The sequence below is a fragment of the Alosa sapidissima genome, chromosome 12 (genome assembly GCF_018492685.1).
Source record: "Alosa sapidissima isolate fAloSap1 chromosome 12, fAloSap1.pri, whole genome shotgun sequence".
NCBI lineage: Eukaryota > Metazoa > Chordata > Actinopteri > Clupeiformes > Clupeidae > Alosa > Alosa sapidissima.
In genome coordinates this window covers 10,544,308-10,567,013 of record NC_055968.1, presented here as the reverse complement: position 1 = coordinate 10,567,013, position 22,706 = coordinate 10,544,308, and the positions used below count along the sequence as shown (strand labels likewise).

General features: G+C 41.5%; 1 protein-coding gene across 30 annotated transcripts in view; it reads left to right on the top strand.

Moving 5' to 3' along the window:
• adgrl2a (adhesion G protein-coupled receptor L2a) overlaps window positions 1-22,706 on the top strand; it is an 81,399-nt gene that overhangs the window by 42,589 nt on the left and 16,104 nt on the right. For 17 of the 30 annotated variants that reach the window (XR_006021090.1, XM_042056716.1, XM_042056710.1 and 14 more), the window contains exons 5-16: window positions 4,347-4,361; window positions 5,586-6,386; window positions 12,458-12,763; window positions 13,362-13,465; window positions 13,962-14,147; window positions 14,953-14,991; window positions 16,538-16,721; window positions 17,400-17,522; window positions 17,855-18,060; window positions 18,716-18,889; window positions 20,667-20,876; window positions 21,664-21,884. Coding sequence is in view for 29 of the 30 variants with exons in the window: in XM_042056716.1 (XP_041912650.1) it covers window positions 4,347-4,361; window positions 5,586-6,386; window positions 12,458-12,763; window positions 13,362-13,465; window positions 13,962-14,147; window positions 14,953-14,991; window positions 16,538-16,721; window positions 17,400-17,522; window positions 17,855-18,060; window positions 18,716-18,889; window positions 20,667-20,876; window positions 21,664-21,884 (2,569 nt within the window). In the remaining variant the exon portion in view is untranslated. The remainder of the gene's footprint in view (window positions 1-4,346; window positions 4,362-5,585; window positions 6,387-12,457; window positions 12,764-13,361; window positions 13,466-13,961; window positions 14,148-14,952; window positions 14,992-16,537; window positions 16,722-17,399; window positions 17,523-17,854; window positions 18,061-18,715; window positions 18,890-20,666; window positions 20,877-21,663; window positions 21,885-22,706) is intronic. The other 13 variants (XM_042056717.1, XM_042056712.1, XM_042056711.1 and 10 more) reach the window with 3 other exon arrangements.

The window sequence follows — 22,706 nt, the reverse complement described above, 5'->3', positions numbered from 1 at the left end:
CAATTTTGTTTTAAATGTTTACAATGACATTTACTCACACCAAAAAAAGTTCAATTTGCCTTAGACCAAAATACACTGGATTTGGTAGGTATTTAACAGAGTAATGATCAACATGGCTTTGTGGTTTTACAACATTGCTTGTCTGTTACCTGAAGCCTTTGTAGCATCAAACAAAGCTGAAAAGTAAAGCTATTTGAATCATAAAGCATTGAGAGTAAGATTACCCTACAAGTGACTAGTCCAATACACAAGCAGCTGGACTGCGAACACATTCCTTAAGCATACCATCTGTTTAATCTGATAATGTGAAGTATAATTAATAACAAAGTGTGTTAGGCAACACTGCTAAAGAGTATCATGCAGGATAGTTGTGTTCAGTTTAATGTTGTTTAATGTTTTGATGTGCAGTGGATATTTAAGTAAGCGCCTGCTTTAAGATGATAAGTCAGTAGGTCCATATACTTAATACACATCTTGGTGAGATCCGCTGTGTACCAACCTGTCTAAGTAGCTGTTTGTTTAACCAGTGGCATGTGAAGTATGTTATTCATCTTAAATTGATCATTAGCATCTTATCCACGGGGTTGTGTGTGAGGGGAGTGTGGGTCAGCCCTCTAAACATATGTGTTAAGTGATGTCCCTGGTGCCTACGAATAATTGGCAAGATGCTACAGTATGAGTTTGAGAAAAAAAAATTCTAATCCACTGTCAATTTTCTAATATTCAACTTTCAACATAGTCTGTCTGCCATATGGCAACTAGACAGTATTATAAACTAGATGTAGCGTTTACTAAAACTGAAACTAAATAAACTTGTATAGCTCTAATTATGAGATTCAGACTCAAGATTAATCAAAACATTTCAATGCAAATTTCTAAGATGTTGGGGGTATTTGACTCCTGTTCTTGCTTTAAAAAGACCCTTTAAAGAAGATATGACACTACCATCTGTCATATTAGTAGATAATTAGGAATAGCTTTTATGAAAATATTGCTGCCGTTATTTTGAGAGAAGCAGAGGTATTCATACGCCCCCATCACGCCTCCAAAAATAAATTTAACAGCATTGTGCGTCAACACGGGTTCAGCCATTCAGTACCTGACCACTGGATAGCGGCCAAGACATTTCAGGGTGGAAATAATTGGGCCGAGCCGGAGACATCTCAGTCACCTGTCAGTAGCAGTAAACAGCGCTAAGGCCTTGGACAGACCCGTTTCACCACTGTGGCAGTTTTCTGTGGATGTTCACCAGCCCGCCACACACCAGGTCACAATAAGTTGCACACAAACATAATTAGCTGAAGCAACTTAAATGGCAAAGCACACTTCGGAACTGCTTCTTGAGCATTTAGAGGTTGCAAATACATTTTTTAAAAGGTGTCTTCTCAGTCATTGCTGGTAGTAAATAAAGAATATTTCTTACAAATTCATTGTCAAATGGCAATATGTCAAATCAACACTGACAGACACCCTATGGTTTGACCCCCATCCCAACACACACACACACACACACACACACACACACACACACACACACAAACACACACACACCACATAAAAACATAAAGGGAGGCAATGCCCACCAAAGCACCACTTTGTGAATATGGTCCTTAGGTTCCTGTCTCTCTGCTACAAGTCTGGGGTTATACTCAGGTGTCCTTGCCTACATTCTTCTAAATGTTTTAGTGTTTTCTTTCCCCCAGCAGCTTCTGAAGGACAGACTCATTTTCCACCATGTATGACTTCAGTTGATTTTTCTCCCTCTTTTTCCAGATAACAAGCTTTCTCTCCTCATATCTGTCCAGGGCTGCTGTTTTGCCTCCTTTTCCTTTTCAGAGACACTAACCCATTTTATTCCCTGCTGGCAGCGATGGATAATTTGCTCTGTCAATTGTTTTCACTGTGTCAGACCTTGTTGGAAGCCACAATTGCTGCTAAATGCTATCTACATCACATTCTACACATGCACCAGCACACACACACACACACACACACACACACACACACACACACACACACACACACACACACACACACACACACACACACACACTGCTCTATCATGCAGAAGATATCTATTTGAAGGATATGTCAGCTCTTGAATCAAAACAGATTTTACATATCATGGTAAGAATTTTACATCAGGGTGCACTTAATTAAGATTAATTAAATGCAGTCGTTAACCTTAATATAGCATTGACTACAGCAATTAATATTACTCAGTGTTCAGCAATACTGAAGTTCGTGGCTCCTCTGTGCAATATGATGATTGATATGGAGAGTTTCTAAATGCAAAGCATAATTCATTGATGAACATGAAACCATGAGCTTCAGTATTAAACATTACTTATGCTTTCTTAATGCAGTTTCACGACTAATTGTTGCATTAATGGACCTTCAGTGCAAAGCATTGCCCATATTGTAACAACTACAGTATGTTGTTTAGTTAGTCAGTGAAAGTTATTAGTATAGGCTTATACAACAGTTAGGTCCGGTCAAACTAGTGATTCATTTCTGACTGGATGAAAGGCATTCCATGATTCATGATGAATGGTGATGATCGCTCAGAACATCCCGCTGAGATTCTTCAACACTAGTAATCACTGCACATATTGCATTGACGTGAACGTTCCATTCATTCAAAGCAGAGAACAGCAATTTCATAACATCACATTTGACAGTTACTGAGTGGTAAAATTGGAGTGTAAATGGAGTAGGGTGAATGTTCAGTTTAGAAACATATATGCTAGCAAGTAGGCTACAAATGATGGAGTACACAAGCACATATAGCCTTTTTCACTAAACTTAATTGGCTCTCAAGTGAAGTGTCCATCTACAGGGTGTCCAGGTTTTTTTTTTAATTTTTTTCTCCAGTAATTGTAAATCATAATCCAAAGAATGGCCCATTTGCCAGCTCTCTGTTAAAAGCTGTTTTGCTCAGTGGCTCAGAGAGGCTCTGTGAAATGTCTTGCAGTGATGCTTGCTGAATACTGCAGCTAGATATCACACCACTACCACAAATAGTGTGTCAAGCCATAGAGATCTGAGATGAAATGTTTCAAACATGATGTGTTTCATGGTTTAAAACCTCGATGTGAAAAGGCCTGCATTTGTGCCAGGAAGAGAGTCTCCAAGTTATGGATTGCCATGCTGGTCTTTATCTCATTCTCTTTGAATCCTGCCTCACTGGCCTTTTTACGATTTCCTAGGAATTTAACGTGGCTCCTTGTTTGATGTATACAGTATTAAAGGCATTGTCTTGCACAAATAGTAGGTGTATGCTAACTGAGAACAGTGTCTCTGTCTCATGTTCCGTTATCTATATATAATCTGCACACAATCACGTTTAGTGTGCGTTTGGTCCTTTTGTATGTGAGCCAAAGCTTAGATTTCTGTTTTATGTAAATTTGATATCCTTACTAGAGTGAACAGCTGTTGCTTGGTTTATTTCTTATCCACAGTTGTGTGATGTTTGCATAGAGGCATGATATGTTAGTGAACATATTTTTTTCTCAAACACTTCATCACAGTGTGACTCTGCGGTTGTATTAAAAGCATGATTGCTTTGTTGATTAGGGGGAAAAATGAGATCTATAATACTAAACTGTGAAATAATAGCAGTCTAGTCATTGTGATGATTGAATCATTTGAATAAGTGAGTTTAATTCACAAACACATTCAGATTTATGTTCATGTTTAATGCTATCCACCAATACAGTATGTTTTATTTTTAACAAATACAATATGTTATGTTTTCAAAGCCTGATTTAAAAAAAAAAAAAGATCAAACTATACTTTTTAATTTTGGATCTTGACTCATGACAATGACTTAGCTTGATAAATTATAGTGAATTTGTTTGGTATCTGTTCAGTAGTGAACATTAGTTGAGCTACCTTATATTCTCTGGGGTCTAGATTGTTATGTCTGTCTTACATATATTTGTAATGTAAACACTAACAATTTGCCTTGCCTTTATTTTATGACGTTTCACTGTTAAGCATCCATTGGTTTTAGATTGGCGTCTGAATGGAGTGAAGATTAACTAACCTCTCTCTCTCTCTCTCTCTCTCTCTCTCTCTCTCTCTCTCTCTCTCTCTCTCTCTCTCTCTCGCTCTCTCTCTCTCGCTCTCTCTCTCCCTCCACCTTTTTCCTTTTGTGTCTGTGTCACCTTTGCCTGATGTTCATTTGCCTTTTTCTCCTCCACACTAAACTAGCTATTCTTCTTTATGTCCATGTCTCATGTGCTTGTGCTACTGCATATTTAACCACAGAAATGATAGTTAATTCATGTTAATCTCTTTTTTTCCTTGCACCCTTTCATTCCCTCTACCAACGCGTAAAATAGAAGTGGAGCAAAAAGGTAAATGACTGACACAATCAAAATCCTAGCTCCTTGTTTTGTGCCATATGGTTGAAACCCTCCTTTCCCTAGTCTGCTGGTCCAAGCTAAGCAGGAAATATGAAAAGAAAAAGCCTGTCTCATAACCCTATGGTCTTAAAGTAAAATCTATGTACAGCATATCCTCAGCATGCACAGACACACAGCAAGCTTATGCTATGCCTACCTAGTGGCAGTAGTGGCTTAGGTTTCTTTGGGTCTTTTGATTTTCTTTTTTGTTCACCCCTGGGTGCCTTGTTTTTGTTGCATTCAGCCAAGTATTTACATTGTCCCCCCATATGCAGCCATGGCAACAGGTTTTTTTTCCTGACCTTTGAACTTCCCTTCCTCTGCTGTCCTCTGTCTGCTCTCTTCCCACCCTCTCACCTGCTGTCTCGTACTCATTTATTACCTACATGCTCAGAGGACTTTAGGACACATAGGCTAGCACTACATAAAAAAAAAAAAAAAAAACACAAAGTGCTAAAGAAATCACTTGAGCATTGTAGAGCATGGTAACTGTTAGCATTAATGTACCTCTCAGGTCTAGTACATTATGTGCTGTAAATGACAAGTGTCGCAGAATACATATTTACAGATGTGCTGAAACCTGCCCTTGAGACCCTGTCTGTGTTTTCTTGTTGGTCTTTTAGTTTGCTTCTTTTATTTACAGGACAAGTTATTTTCCTTTAAGTTTCCCTGTTGTATATGCCGTCCCTTTTCTTGGTTTCATTATTGTACAGTATATGTCCATGAAGCAGGGTTTGTTTCATTTCAGACAAGCACAATTTTTTAATCATATATATGTTTAATAACTTACCTACTCTTTTTTTATTCTTTCTTTCTACGCACAAAACCAAACTCCTGCTCTTGCTTGTGATCGTTGGCTAGATGTAGTATCTTGGCCACTTGATGGGTTGTGTGTCCCCTCTGCTCTCGGACAACTTATTTATCAAGATGACATTAGACCTCAATTTCAAATGAACGGCTCAAGATAGCCACTGGGGCTGGTACTGATCTAGTCCTGATGTGGCACCTGTTTGTTAGACCCCACGCCAGATCAGGGCCAAATCTCTGCCAGATCAGGGCCAGATCTGGGCCAGTCTCGGCTGCTAATTGGGCCGTAATTTATGTTAATTTTTTGTTTGGTTTTGTTTGTTTTGCTTCCCTAAAATCTGTTTCTTGTTCTACTCTCCCCATTGCTAGTTTTTGTTTGTCCCGGGACTCTGAAAGCTGTCGGAGATCCTTCCTTTCTCTTTGAGGCGGAGCAGCAAGCCGGTTCCTGGTGCAAAGACCCGCTCCAAGCAGGTGACAAGGTCTATTTCATGCCCTGGACTCCCTACCGCACAGACACACTCATTGAGTACTCGTCACTCGACGACTTCCAAAACTCTCGGCAAACTGTCACGTACAAGCTCCCTCACCGAGTTGACGGTACTGGCTTTGTGGTGTATGACGGTGCTGTGTTTTTCAACAAAGAGAGAACACGCAACATTGTAAAGTTTGACCTCCGGACCAGAATCAAGAGTGGAGAGGCCATCATTAACAATGCCAACTACCACGACACATCCCCGTACAAGTGGGGTGGCAAGACAGACATAGACTTGGCCGTGGACGAGAGTGGGCTTTGGGTCATCTACGCTACAGAGCAGAACAATGGCATGATTGTTATTAGCCAGTTGAACCCCTATACTTTGCGATTTGATGCCACATGGGAGACGGCGTACGACAAGCGCTCCGCATCCAACGCGTTCATGATATGCGGAGTGCTCTACGTGGTCAGGTCCACATATGAGGACAACGAGAGTGAAGTCAGCAAAAGTGTCATCGACTATATTTACAACACGAATCTCAACCATGGGGAGTTTGTGGATATTCACTTTCCCAATCAGTACCAGTACATAGCAGCTGTGGAATACAATCCCAGAGATAACCAGCTCTATGTGTGGAATAATTTCTACGTATTGCGATATAATCTCGTATTCGGACCACCGGATCCAGCAAACGGTAAGTAGTTTCACATCTTCCTCTTTTGCATCCTATCACCATAAATTGCATTTCCAGTATTGGGATTTGGTTGTCCATTACTTACTTGTGTTGGTATTCCTTAGATAGCCAGCCGTCTTGTGTGTCGAGTGTCATGAGTGACTGGTTTTTAATTTAGAATCTAATATGTGTGAGTCGAGTGCAGAAGCTCAGGAGTGCCATAAACATCACGGGGGTGAAGCACTGTGGCCCAGAAGTAAACATCATCTCGCCGACTCGGTTACAATATCATAAGGGATTGGCGTCGGGGGATTCCCGCTGACGGCCAACAACATCTCCCGTGGTGAGGCCCACGGGGCAGTAGCACTAGTGGTAGCGGTAGCTGCGGCGAGTCCTCCCCGCTAGCGAACGAGGATCGAACGAGCGAGCGAGTGAGCCCGTAGAGCTTCGACGGTGAAATTAAGCCTGTCTGGACAGGTACGCAAACAGCCTCTGGGCAACCACGGATCACATCTCCATGGAGTATAATCTCAATTCCCCATCAGTCTTTAAACAAACAGTTCACACTCACCCCCCATCCCCCCCCCCCCCCCACACACACACACACATTCACACATTCACACACACACACATTCACACACGCTTGCTGTGTGGCGTGGGTGCCAGGGGGAAGAGACAGACAGCTGGGTCGAGACACACATCCATCTAAAAGGTCACAGCAATTACAGTGTTCTATCTTTATTTGGAGTGCCACACACTGGTGTGGAGATGGACTGAATAAGTGTGTCAAATAGTCCAGCAGTCGGGAAAAAAAGACTAACCATTCTAATCCTTCCACATGGCTTTATCTGCAGACCATGTAATACCCTCAGTAAAGCTGTGAAGGTCAAGCAAGTTTCGGCAGATTAGACTGGCCAAAGACTTACAGTAGCAAAGACATTTTTCTATTTTTTTTTATCAGTGTAGTAAATGTTAAGCAGAGCTGCCACATCATACATGAAGCCATGATGGAACCAGATCAGTGAGTTGGACGAGTTCAATGAGTTTTTTTAATTTATTTTTTTGGGGGGGGATTTAGAATTTGTATGTTTCAAACATGGGAGAAAACATGAGCACATTGCAGTGGAGCAAAAAAAACAACATGCAGGCACATTTTTCATGAGCCAGGTTAGATGGTTTAACGGTATGTGTTTTATGTTGTATGTGCGTGGTTTGAGCACAGATGGAATGACAGAACGACATAGTTTGAGGCTCAATTAACCCAGCAGGATGCTCTGGAATTTAAATCGTCCTATATTTTGTAGTGTCATGTTTTGATGAAAGGCTTGGACTCAGAGAGAACTCTCCAAGAAGAAGTGGCAGAGGCAGTCAGTTCACACCCACAGACAGAACGAGACAAGTTCAGAGCTTTAAGGGCTCTTCAGACATGGTACTGGAAACGGAACTCTTTGCTGCCAGTCTGACATCCATTTTTTATCCTTACATAATAGGCAATAACAAACTAATTGTAAATAGCTGAACTAATAGTAGGGTCCTGGGCAGTAGTCTCTGATTACATCACGTCCATAATTTAGAGGTGTGTATTTACACTGTACATTGAAAAAGACTGAGGGGGAAAATGAAGCATTAAATACAAACTTGTAGACATGCATCATCAATCTAAAGTTAATTAGTTTCCAGTTACGCCATAACAATAACACACCTTTGATTGATTGCCTCTGATGCCATGATACTGGCCCCCACTAACTGTGAACAATAGCACAGTTATTCAGAACCGCATGCCAGCGCACATAGTTTCACATCTTTAGTCAGTGGAGGAATTGATAGTGTCCAGTAAAATATGGCCTTCTGCATCAAGATCGTCTGCAAAATGGCTTTGTGTGATGCAAGGCCAACATCTGTGGCTCCGTCTGAAACAGGCGGTCTCCAAAACAACATGTCCGTGTAGATTACACCTAAGTGGCCGCAGCGGAGACGGAAATGTGCTTATGGGGGGCGGGGGGGGGGGGGGGGGGTGGGGGGGGGGTTGCCTCTTGCTGAGGTCTGCGTCTGGCTCCGCTCTTGCGATGGACTTGTGGAGCCAACCAGCCAGCCAGCGGTCCAGGCAGCGCCTTGAGGCCTCCCGCCTCTCCACACGGCACAGCCACAGCCACAACGTCTGGACTCCTCTAGATCAGCAGTAAAAGAATTAATTACATCAGTAATCAGCACTGATGATAGCAGTTACATGCTAATTCAAAGATGCACTCTGCATTTTGTCTCAGGGCAGTGCGCACGCTGCGAGACGCCTTTCCCCAGTCTCGAGGGTAATCGTCCATGAATCTAGCGCTAATAGGCTGTTGTTTTATTTATTGTGCTCGGTGTACAATAGTTTTCATGTTGTGGTAATAGAAACACTAATTTAAATTCGGAGGAGACTTTGGAGTTTGGAGGAAAGTGTAGTGTGTTAGACATGTGTTAAATGTTGCTTGTCTTAAATGCTTTTTGTTAGAACTACTCTAAAGGGTGGTATATTGATGATAACTTCATAACTCAAATGACCCTTCTAATTAAAAGAGAAACTGACAGAAACTGTAATTGCTTTTATCCCATTGTAGGCTTAAGGACTAGTTTAAATTAAAGGAATTTACCCTTTGGATTTGCACTGTTGTGTTGCAATTTAGGGCTTGTTGACCACACTCGGATTACCTCTGATCAAAAGTGATATTTCCTTTGCTATTATCTCAATTTGTTTATTTGGAAAAAGCCAGCAGCAGAAAGACCCAAATAGCAGAGTAATTATTGATTTATTTTTCTTTTCTTTACAAATGACCTACACATTGATTTTTGTAAACCATCCATGTAGTTTTCCAGTACAAATAAGGCAACCTTCAGCAATGTGTTCAGTGTCGCTGGTGTCAGTGGTGGTCTTAAACAGCATACAAATATTAGGCCGGTAGCTGCCCACCAGATAATGAGAAACTCAAGGTATTGCCTATATGCAGCTGACAGAAATTAGACAATCAGGCCTCTTCTTCCTTTTTCATAGAAGTATTACCAGCTCTCCTTTTAATAATTGAGTAGGTAAGCAAGGTTTGTGTTTGTTTGCACGATTTAAGACATCAAAAATGCTGTTGCGTTTTACTTCATGTAGAAATAGATGTCTCATAACCTAGGTGGAAGACATCTTTAGTCAGGGCTATGGTTATCCTTAATATTACACACCAGTAGACTTAATAATGCACACCAGTGTAAGGCTACTAATATACTTGATCTGCAGTATGTTAGACACGTTGATAATTACTTACATTGCTTAAAATCTAATGTTATGAACTGCTGGGGCTCATGTCAGTCAGACTCACCATCTGTAATCTCAGACTAGATTATTATCTTTGTGTTTTTAAGAAAACAAAGGCCTATGGATCCAGTCTAGCCCTTTGGCATTATCTAGGGATGATAGCTAAGCCTTGACAGATCTATATGATACAAATGAACATGTAGGCGTACGATATCTAAAATGAATTCAAATAGCAGTTTTCATAGTGGAGCTTTCATATTCAGTGTCAGTGCTGAACACTGACAGACAGAATATATATATATATATATATATATATATATATATATATATATATATATATATATATATAATGAAACCATGCACAGAGAGTTTGGGAAAAGGATAACACAAAGCCACTTAGGAAATAGATTGTAGGAAATGTGCCTTGTTTACATATGCATATTCATTCAATGATGGTTTTGCAATTCCACATTAAAACATATATTTATTTATTATCTGGGCTTCAAGCCAGGTTTTTTTGTTGCACATAGAAATTTACATCTAATATTTGATCCGTTTTTAAAACACACTGACAGAAGCCAAGGACTACACAATACAAGCAGCATTGTGACTAGCTGATACTGTTTCAACGGAAAAAATACAGGAAATCTTTCAAACGTGGCTGGTGCTCATATGGATTGTAACTAAATTAGTCAGCAATAGGCTTTACTATGTACTATCCATACTTAAAATAAAAACAACATTGAAAGAGAAGGAGAAAGAGCGAGAACCCAAATAAATAGGAACATTTGGTCGAAGCAACACATTCTTTGCTCTCCAGTTTCGAGTCTATGCGCAGGGCCATACATTACAGACTGCTGTGCAGTAATTCATAGGCCCTGTGAAAGGCCATGTGATCCAGTGGAGAGTCTCTCGCCAGCTGCAGTGTTGCATGTTGCCGGTCCCCTCGTGTTGTTTCAGCTGAAGACAGAAGGCTTTTATGCATAGCTTTGTACAACTAGAGAACTTTGCATGAGCGGATCAAGATACTGCAGTGCTTAGTTGCATAGTTTCTTTTTCCCCTAAAACATTACACTAGAGGTTATTCATGTGTGCATGTAGGCAGTATTAGAAATGTTAGTCTGTATGCAGTATTGATTATTATTACAGAAAGTTTCCCTTAGTGAAGAGGGAAGAGGAAAGGCATCTGAATGAGCAAGAAAGACATAGCCTTGCATAATTTAATTTCTTCATAGTTATTCTGCATCTAAACCTTCAATCCAAGACATCAAAGAGATCTAACTACAGTACGGACTGTAGCTCAATAGCAGGCCAAATGAAGTGCTGTGTAAATTATGTCCGCAGCCGAAAGAAAGACTTGCTAGTGTTTACGCTTCAGTATGTAGGTTGCATACTGAAAACTATAGTAAAGTTGCGAATAAAGCAAACAAAGCAAACTATAGTGACTATTGTGGTGCCTCATGGATTTAGTAAATTCTCAACTTGACACATATCCTTTTTTATTTTTACTGTTAGAGTGACAACCACAGCCGTAACCAAATTCCTTGTCTGTGAGAACATAGTTGGTCATAAAAAGCTACCTCTGATTCCGATTCTGATTGACTCTGGAGGAAGAGATGTTCTCAATAGTTTGGTTTGGTGTGCTGATGCCTATTGCAGCTGGTCTGACAGATTTGCTGCTCAGCCTTGCTTCAATCCAGCATCTTGATTAAAGAGACACCGACATGTGAATGCTGGTTAACAACCACCAGATTACCATCAAAACCTCCCTCTAACACTCACACTTGGCAGAGAACTCACTCATGATATTAATTTGGAGTTGAGGCCAAGTTCCTGCTCCAAAGCTTCTGTAGCTGTTGATTGGTGGAGACTCTCTTCCTCTAGTGGCAGCCTCCATCACAGGGTTTGGGGAGTGCTGAAATCATAGAGACGTATTCATTCAGATGCCACACAAATCAATACGTCTTATGAGTTTGTTTTGCACATTCAGTGCAATGGATGGCAGACTCGGGCAGTTAAGCAAATTGGTGGTGCATTGCCAGCCGGCATGCTGTCTATCAGTATTCTGCATTTGCATTGTGGGGAAACAAAAGCAGATGCGACGTAGAAGCTTGTGTTTTTCCACACACGGCTTATTCCCATGTTAGGTACGAGTTCTACCTGATGTGTGCAGCCTTTTCCTGAGCGACCTGCGTGTCTGACCTATGACAGCCAGTGATAAATAAGCACTGCTCTAATTGAAAAATGCCTGCAGACCCTTGTTTTTTCCAAGTAAACATGGTGTTCCCTTTTTCCCTCACGTTGAATGTTGAAAATATATATATAATACAGAACAGAAACAGAAGTGCAGAGACGTATGTGTATTGTTTTGGCCCTTGGCATCACATTACTTACCTCTCACCTGCTTTAACAATGTCCTGGGCCCAAAGAAAGCAACAGCAGCCAAAGTCTATATTATGTTCCGACAACGCAACAACACACACCAGAGGTGTCTCTCTCTGTCAAAATTTAATCAGGCATGCTTCAGACTCCCAGGCACACAGCTCCGTCAGGCAGCAGGAACTGGCTTTAATTATTTCCTGGTATGGAGCTCAGGCTGAACCGCTGAAATGAGATGAGAACAGGAGGGAGAGCAAGCACTAGAGTAGACTATGCACGCATTCCCATAATGCATTTCTCACATAGCATAGCTAAGTTGTCACAGTGTTTGATTAGTTTGTTGTTTAGATGGCTGTTCTTGAAGCTCTGGTTTATGAATGTGTTATGGGCAGTGAGCAACTCACCGTGATCTCAACTTTCTGTTTCTGCTTGTTAGGCCCGGTGATTTTGGAAGGAACCTTTTCACCAGAACCGGTCAAGACTACCACCACGACCACGACAACCCTCGCGGCCAAGACGGTCGTGAACACGGTGATGACCACCACCGTTGCCCCAAAGGCTGGAACCAAAGTGTTCAGGCCGCCCCCGCTGCCGGCGGTCCCCGAGAGCACCACTCGTCCCTCTCTGGACTCATTCCCGCTGCCCGCCCGCTTCTGCGAGAGCGCGGAGAAGAGAGACATCGTGTGGCCCCAGACCCAGAGGGGCATGCTGGTGGAGAGGCCCTGCCCCAAAGGGACGCGCGGTGAGCTGCCTGTTTTTCTCACCGGCCCCCAGACACACACACACACGCACACACACACACACACACACACACACACACACACACACACACTCACACTCACATACACACACATATACAAAACACACACTCGCCTAGCAACTACTATACCATGAGCATGCTTGACTGCACGACACAGCTTAACACAGTTCAGCTCAGCACAGACTGCCCTCATTTACTGTAAATCACATGCTGCATGCATAGTATTGATTTGTTGAGCTACTGCGTTGAGAAATCTTTGCCAGTACGTCAGATGAAAGGGTAGTTTTTACACAGCAGCATCTACAATTATGTTATCACAATTCATTTAACGAGTATTTTCTTCGGTTTAGTTTTTATAAAGATCATTTCACATGATGATGGAATAATTTGCGGTAGATCTTGAAGATAATGAAAGTTTGTTTCACATAAATTGAAACAGGTGTCTTTGTTAAAAAATGTGCATTCATGGCCTATTTAAAGATCTCTGTGCTGCAAATCAGCATATATTGTATTGATTTGTTTTGAACTGCTTGTGGCTGAATGGCTGCCGGAGTTAACACACTTGCTGTTGATACTCTAGGCACTGCCTCCTACTTGTGCGTGCTTGCCACGGGAGCCTGGAACCCGAAAGGACCAGATCTCAGTAATTGTACCTCCCACTGGGTCAATCAAGTCGCTCAGAAGGTTTGTTAGGCCTGTTCTTTATGGTTTATGGAAATGTAATTGTTTGTGTACCACGTCTTGATGAATACTGAATAGTCTTAAATGACAAGGTTCAAATTGTGTTCCCTTTACTCCTAGCATGAGATTTGAAACATAAAACATTGCCCCGGGCTGTCTAGCCGAACCTCCCGCTGGTTTAATCTGATACTCCAACCCTGAACCTGTGTTTAAAACAGTGTAATATTTGATGATGACTTGAGTTAAAACAGCAAGTCATTAAAACACATTGGACAAAGCCCCAGATTTTATGCCCCTAAATTAACTTTTATCAAAAAAAGCTTTTGTTAATATACCCATGGAATATTATCAGTTTTAATTAGTCCCAAATCGCTTATGAGTGGTATTGCAAAGGACTATTCTCTCACAGCGTGAAAATTCTCTAATGAGAGGAGGGAGCCTTATAGTCTAACATAATATTTTCAGAACCATGCTGAGAGGATAATTTGTATCACTGCAGATCCGGAGTGGGGAGAACGCGGCGAACCTTGCCAATGAGCTGGCCAAGCACACCAAAGGGCCCATCTTCGCCGGCGACGTCAGTTCCACCATGAGACTGATGGAGCAGCTTGTCGACATCCTGGATGCTCAGCTTCAGGAGCTGAGGCCGAGCGAGAAGGACACTGCGGGTCGGAGTTTTAACAAGGTAGTTAACGCCGCTAATGATGACGGCTTCGCACTTTGTATTGCATGATTTATAATGGCGGTCTTAATGCAGGGTGCCTGTCAACAATCTTTAGGGAGCCATGAAACAAGCACAGTGAAATTGGACTCCTATGCTTCCAGTAACTCAGTCATTAAATGCAATACTCAAATAAGAGACATTTCTTTTCTTTTCCATTTTCAAGGAGTGACATGCTTAATTATGTACATAGTTAGAGAGACACACAGTAGTCCACATATAGGTGCCAACACTGTCACTTGCTATGCACATCAGTAACATCATTTTTAACCGCCACACATTCCATAAACAATGGATTTCATGGAGCGGCGGCAACATAAATAGAACTGAATGGTAATGTGCAAGGCGGTGGTGAGTGGGGTTGTGTTGAAAACAGTGGAATTAAGTGGAATCGCATGTCAAAAACAGAGTGTGCTGCAGTGATGTTGGCCTGTGCACCTTTACGCACTGATAAAGAGAGGCAGTCCAAGTCAAGTCAGCACGGTGATGACATTTCCAATGGTTATTTCGACTGCAGTCAATCAGGTCTGAAGGACAAACCTGCCGGGCTTCTGTGCTGACCTCCTTCCCTGACGTCATTAGTCTTGCACCTGTAGATAGTGTAGGAATCGAAATCCGACTCAGAACAGGAAGGGGCAGCTGGCTGTTCAGTTGGATATGTCGGCTAACTCCTTTACTCAAACTCTTCCAACCTGCTAATTGTCTGTTTTGTGTTTGATCTTTTTCTCTCTCTCTGTCTCTCTGTCTCTGTCTCACTTTCCAATGAAAGCTTCAAAAGCGAGAAAGGACATGCAGGGCATATATGAAGGTATCTGAGCTCTTCTCCTGCATCACAGCTCTCTCTCTCTCTTTCTCTCATCCCTCTCTCATCTCTCTATCTCCCACTCTCTCTCTTTCTCTCTGTCTCTCTCTCTTTATCTCTCTCTCTCTGTCCACCCCCTTCCAATCCTCTGTTCAGCCGCATGCGCAGTTCTTTCTGTTCCTTCTCTTTCATTGCGATGCCTGTAGCCTCTCTTGTCCGTGCTCTTTTGGTCTGTGGTTGACCAATCCCTTCCCTCCACAGTCCAGTCTTGGCGCGTGTGGGCCTGTGCCGTGTGCCGAAATGCAAACTTAACGGCTCCCAGTTCATTTACTCTTAATGATTTCAATTAATCCTTTCTGCAGATTCCTGCCTTTGTTTTTTTTTCCTTTAATTTCTTTTTATTCTGTTTGTTTATTTGTGTGTTGTGATGTGTTTTATGGTTGCAGGGCATCTCTAGCTTCTGCTTGACTCCTAATTTGTTGTTCCCAAACCTACACTCTTCTTTTTTTTCAAACTTGTGTGTGTGTTTGTGTGTATGTGTGTCTGTGTATGAGTGCACTGTTGTTTTCCCACCTGCGTTATCTCTTTGTATTCAGGAATACGCTGCACAGATTACACCAGCTTAAAGTGGCCAGCAAATACTCACAGCGTAATTAGATTGTGAATGGCTGTAACACTAATGTTTGTTATTGTATTTGCATGCTCTTCTCTACCCTTTGTACCCTCAGTATCGTTTATTGGACTTTATTGGGTTATGAGGTCTAGATTCCTGCCGCTCTGCTCATTTCCATAGTTCAACCCTGTCTTCCCGTTGTCACAGTCCTCTGTGTCAATTATAAAAAGATTATATGGCTGTTAATTATTCCTGCAATATATTTCTCTCCAGTGCCATGGTTTGTGTGAGTGTAATTTGTGTGTGTGTGTGTGTGTGTGTGTGTGTGTATCTGTGTCTGTGTCTGTGTCTGTGTCTGAGTGTGTGTGTGTCTGTGTGTGTGTGTGTGTGTGTGTGTGTGTGTGTGTGTGTGTGTGTGTGTGTGTGTGCGCGCGTCTGTGTGTCTATAATATCACAAAGAACTTGATTCTTTAATACAGATACAACAAAAAAATACTGTATATCACATTGCATATTTGAAGGGTAGATTAACATCATGGAAAATGCTTTCCTGACACAATTAGTACAGTCACAACATCACAGCTACCTGTTGGCTACAGCTGTCTCTCTGGGGCCTAGTGCTCTTCATGTTTCTCACCGCTATGTATGGACCCTTTCAAGAGAGTTTCATTATCAGCATCATAGTTGGCCCCACAAGACTTCCGTTTTAACATTCCATATGTTATCTTAATGCAGAGGAAGTAGATTGGGGCCCAAATAGAACGTTCAAGCATTGTTTTTGTTTTTATTGTTGAAAGGGTCTATATCTTCCATGGAGGCAGAAGTGGTAGCCGCAAATCAATTAGCAGCATTGGAATGAACCTTCCACACTATCACTTTTCATTGCCTTTGTTATGGATGTAAAATGGCCGACTTTAGCGTTTGCTTTTGTGCATCCAGGCCATTGTAGACACAGTGGACAACCTCCTGAGGCCTGAGGCCCTGAAGTCGTGGAGGGATATGAACGCCACAGAGCAGACTCACGCTGCGACCATGTTACTGGATACTCTGGAGGAGGGAGCTTTTGTCCTGGCAGACAACCTAATGGAGCCTGCCATTGTGAAAGTACCTGCTAACAATATAAGTATGTGCAATTTAACATCAGGACTCATTAGTCAGTTGTTTTGTTTCAGTATCAAGTCTTTTCTACACAACAAGCAACCAAGTCCTAGCTCCATTAGACATGTTGTACTGTATATGAATGATACAGCTTCCAGATGTTTTTCATTATGAGTAGCAGACTTTGTACACACCAGTCTTGTGCAAAATTCAGAATTGAATTGAGAATGACTCCTAAATTCCAATTAAATTCTATTTAAATTAAAGGTTGTGAGTTGAAATTCAATGAAATACAAATAAATTATTATACATTATTTAAGTGTAGTGTTTAACAATGAAGCTTCAGAGTATATGTCAGATATGAATCAAACACACAACTTGTAACTTGTAACAGTAACCAATTACATAACCAATAACCTTCCCAACACTGAATGTATGTGAGATTCAACACATTCTTTCTGTTATGTGACTGGAATTTCTTTGAATTGCCATGAATTTATTTCTACTTCCTGTTATTCCAATTCAAATTCAAATTCAACTTCCTGTGTGGTGGAGCCATTTCAATTCAAATTTCAATCCATGAATTGAATGGAGGCCAATTTGCACAAGCCTGGTACACACATGTAGTATTTGTGTTTTTATTAGTGCTGTGCTTTTGTGTCCACCATGATGTAACGGGTGCTGCATTTCCTCTCGTTTCTAGTTCTGGACGTCTACGTGCTCAGCACAGATGGTCAGGTGCAGGATTTTAAGTTTCCGCAGACGAGCAAAGGTGGAGTTTCGATTCAGCTGTCTGCCAACACGGTGAAGCTCAACAGCAGGAATGGTGAGCTCCAGCCCACCTGCTCAGCCTCTCTTGTCCTTTTGGTGTGCTCTGCAAACTACCACAAACGCCTGGAGATCCACTTCACATTTGTGTGTCGGGCTAGGTCAAGAACAAAGACTAACAAATCCTGTATACAGATAGTGGCAATTCCTGAATACAGATACATTTGCAGTGTCATATCTGTATTCAACATCGACATTTCAATGTCGACAATTCATTTTTGAATCACTAATATTATTTTTTTCAATAGACATCAGTGACTTTTTAATCAGCTGTGGTGCATTTGTGGGGGGGATTTAGTGTTTCATTTGGTGTTTTTGTCATTGTTTTAGGAGTTGCTAAGTTGGTGTTTGTGCTCTACAAACACTTGGGACAGTTTCTCAGCACTGAAAATGCGACCATCAGACTGAACAATGAAATACATGGACGCAACCACTCTGTGGCTGTCAACTCCGATGTCATCGCTGCGTCCATCAACAAGGAGTCCAGTCGGGTCTTCATATCAGACCCTGTGATTTTTACCTTGGAGCATATTGATGTGAGTTTTGACATAAAACTAACAGACATTAATCCTTTTACAGTAATGTAAATTTGTATGAAAAGTTCAGTTCAGTTTAGTTCAGTTTTATTTTGACATTGTTACAGGATAATAGTGAATTGAGCAAAACAGACAGCATAATAGACAGTTTTTAGAAAAAGGCTCATTTGAAGGCTAAATGCTCTGCTAGATCACAGACAATTATGTTTTAGTCACCAAACATTGAGATGAAACACACCTGAAGTGATGTTACAGCGAGCCCTGATAGAAATTAATTATTTAATCATCACGGGAATGTTGGTGGTACTTTTTTCTATAAAACTGGGGTATTGATTCAAAGATGAAATGTATAGTGTTGGATGTTGTTTCAGTAGAGTTATGCTGTCTGTTAAAGTAGTCTGGAGAGCTCAACGGAATTGTGCCTCACTTAATTGTTCATCAAAAGAAACTAAACCATGCTTTTGATGTGAGACATACTCTGACTGAGATGTGTTTCTAGGAATCAAGGATAAAATGCAAAAAAAATCCACCTGAAAAGAAAATGAAGTTGAAATAATTAGCCGTCATTCAGATAAAGCTTTCACACAATGCTGTCTGGCAGCTTTCAGACGCTTTTCAGATGTCTGTACAGAACTGTTTGTGTACTGTTTTCCAGACGCAACACTACTTCAACTCCAACTGTTCGTTCTGGAACTACTCGGAGCGGAGCATGACTGGATACTGGTCGACACAAGGCTGCAAGCTCGTCACAGGGAATAAAACACACACTACCTGCTCCTGCAGTCACCTCACCAACTTTGCAGTGCTGATGGCCCATCGAGAAGTTGGGGTAAGAGACCTGTCTTTTTTCATTTTAATTAGTGCTGGTTATTGCCACAAATGCCCTGATTTCAATTGGGATTCACAAGCTCACAAAACAATTATCTCCCGTTTGATCAGATTACCGATATCGATTATAGAAATGAGATAAGAACTATTATATAACAGCTCTCTAGACATGGAGAAATTAAAGTTCTTAAGGGAATACAAATGTACAATTCTGTAAACAGTTTTTTAACTTTGAGTTTCCAACCTTGTCATTCTACAATTGTGAATAAAACGCTAGAAGGCCCTGCTACATTATGTGTAGCATTATGATACATTTTTATCCTTTATAAGTCACATAGTCCTTTCCACTGTGTGTGTTGTCTGACTATTTTAAGAATCTTCAATAAAGTTTCAATGCAGTGCTGTTGGCTACGTCTGCAGCTATGTAAAATAATGGCGAAAATGTCAATAAGTTATGAGATACACAGACTGCAAAGGCCCTGATTATTAAAGGTTTATGGGTTCAAAATGAATATCACAACAACCTCAAATATCCAATGTGGTATAGACCAGCCATGGTGTCATTTTTTTCTCACTCGAAATGGACGAATCTGGCTTTATCTTTAGAAGATTACTTTGGACTTGGGAGATGGTGGGGAGTGATATCAAGTTTTACGGTACACAAGCACATCTGAGCCAGAATAAGCAGAATAGGAGTAGAGAGAATCGCTCTCCAGCATGTCCTAACCTTTCAGATGTCATCAGGCAACATGATCATGTATGATCTAAGCTGCATATTTGGCCATGAGATGAAAGATCTACGACTCATTCTACCAGCAGACTTTTTCAAATGGCAGCTGCAGGACATTTTACAACCCCAGATCCATAGGGACGGCCAATGTAGAAACATCACTGGCATCAGCATCGAGGTCTTTAAATGATGAGAATTTAATCATCTGAGAATGGGACCACCTACGGTAACAACAGATGTGACACACCATGATGAACTTGGGAAGGGGGCTGCTTAAGAGTCAGAGTAGATGGGGCTGTTCTAATGAAACAGCCCTGGCTGTGGTTTTAGTGTCAAAACTGTAAAGATCTAGAATCTTGTGACCTTTTGCAAGCCCCATATGAACTAACTGTAATAATATGGGCCAAAGAGAATGCAGGGTATTTCCACAAATCACACTTCTAAGGTTTTTCTGTTCCCAATGTTAGGCACTAAAGTGTTTTATTTCCTGGTTTTATGTATCACAATGGGGATGTAATGTATTGTGATTGGTTATATCCATGCTTTGGATTTGCTATATTCAGTGCACTCGAAGAAGAATTTTGTAGACAGGCTATTTAGACACACATAAATGTTAATGAGAAATTGTGCCATTGTGAAATGAGATGAAAGCGGACCTCCCAGACGTTATCGGATGCTTCTGTTCTGCCTCAAATGAGAGCCTTTGCGACTTTTAAGGTTTTTATTTCCTTAGTCAGTCTTGCTCAGTTTGACAGCTAATAAGTTCACTTGAAGTTGTAGACAATGCCTAAAGAGGCACACAGGAAGCTGGAGTCAATTGTCCCTTATGAGACGCTAATTGCGGTCATCTGATACACCCAGGCATTGATTGATAGCAACCCAGCGTCCATTTACATGTCTCTCTCTCACAGCGGTGTTCATTTTTCTGTCTCGAGCCTGCCACAGCTGATCCATAAGAGCCACTAAGAAGACCCTCTCTGCTGTTTTTTTCTCCTCTATTGACAACCCCGCGTATTCATTTCCTCCATCTGTCTGTGCGGCTCCGCAGGTCAAAGGCGAAGTGCACGAGCTCCTGCTGACGGTCATCACGCGTGTGGGAATCATCATCTCGCTGGTGTGCCTGGGCGTCAGCATCTTCACCTTCTGCTTCTTCCGTGGCCTGCAGAGCGACCGCAACACCATCCACAAGAACCTGTGCATCAACCTCTTCATCGCCGAGTTAATTTTTTTAATTGGGATCGACATGACGGAACCCAGGGTAAGATCAGAGATTCTGCTATTGATCTTGAGATTAATTTTCTCTGCGATTCATCAAAAAAAGAATCCCTTGTCTGAAACTGAGAGGAGCTGCTCAGTTTTCGTCACGAGGTTCCTTTCTTAGCTGTGTGGATAAGAAATGTAGATGCTGGAAAATGAAAGTGAAATTCATCAGTGTGGAAAAAATATATAATAAAACTGTAATAGGCTAATAAAACATCGCTTATTATCATTATACACAGAGTCAAGCTATAGGGAGGATGATTTTGCACTTAGTTAAAGTCACTTGACCTTATTTAAAAATTATTTTTAGCATTAGCTGATAACAGTCACTGGACATGCAGTCTGCTGTTTTTTTCTGCCTTATGTTACGCAATCATCTCTAAAGCTGCTAATTAGTCAATGCTGAATTAACCTCAGTTAGGCCATGGAAAATGAGAAGCATCACTTCATTTGCAAAAGGTTTTCGACATTAAAAATAGATGAACATTTGATATTCCCTCTTTTATCTTCCCCAAAATAAATATGTGATGGAATCACTTTGAAAATGAGAAGTGAGCACCTTATCCATCAGAAAGTAATATCTTCTACAGTTTTAAGCTACATGGGTTGAAGTATGTCCTTTTGTAGATAAATTTATTTTATTAACAGAGTTAATAGGGCTCAGTGTTTTGCTTGAGTGGGCTTTTGGGTGGCTGCCTTTCTGGTCATAATAGCCTGAAAGGAAATACACAACTGTCATATCATGAAGATTCTGCTGAATTCCTGTATGAATGTCTTGTTTGCAGATTGGCTGCTCCATCATCGCAGGGATTCTGCATTTCTTCTTCTTGGCCTCCTTCAGCTGGATGTGTCTGGAGGGCGTCCAGCTTTACCTCATGCTGGTCGAGGTCTTCGAGAGTGAATACTCACGCAAGAAATACTACTACGTGTCCGGCTACCTTTTCCCCACCATAGTGGTCATCGTGTCCGCTGCCGTCGACTACCGCAGTTATGGGACGGAGAAGGCGTAAGTGGAGCCTCACACATTGGCCCTTGACCCCCCTCAGCTAGTCTTCACAGTGCGCACATGTGTCAATTAGAATTAGTGCAATTGTATGCGTGTTGTCATTGCTAGTAATAGGCAAGATCAGATGTGGGGAATGTTATGACTACGTGTCTTAGCATCTCAATGAAGACGACTGTTTTGATAGTATTAAATGATACTTCTTTACCCCGATTTCATAACTGTGTTGATCCCAACCAATGCGCAATATGATCCGTTCCCATGGTGAAGCCATAGCCCTGCTCACCAGCGCTGTTTTGGCCAATTTCCTGCTATTTATGTTTGCCATTAGTGTGCGCTCCAAAGCAGTAGCGTTTGATCTGTGTTGTTTATGCTGTTTATTTGGTTACCTTGCAGCAGGCTAGTGTTTCACATGCTGGCCCAGTGCGAGCTAAGGCCCTCTTCACAGGGAATAGCTCTCTTTAAACTCGCCATGCTCCGAGTGAGAACTAAACACACTAACAGTCCTCTGTGCACACTTCATACACTTTGGCTTTCCTGGCCAAATGAGACTAGAAGTATGCAAAGCCCCCCATGACTGGAATTTAATCATCTCTTCCTCATGTTTACGTTAAACTTCTCCCAACAGAACTTATTACAAACACAGCAAGGATATTTAGAATTGCAGCATGGGTACCTTCACAATTCCCTCCCCCATAGTCAGTGACTTTTGACTTCAGGGGTATAAAAGGCATCCAACTCGGCCAACTTGGCCAACTCTACATCCTGAATCTAAAGTTTTAGCTACAGTAGAGGTCAAACCTATTGCCAAGCTACCATTACTGC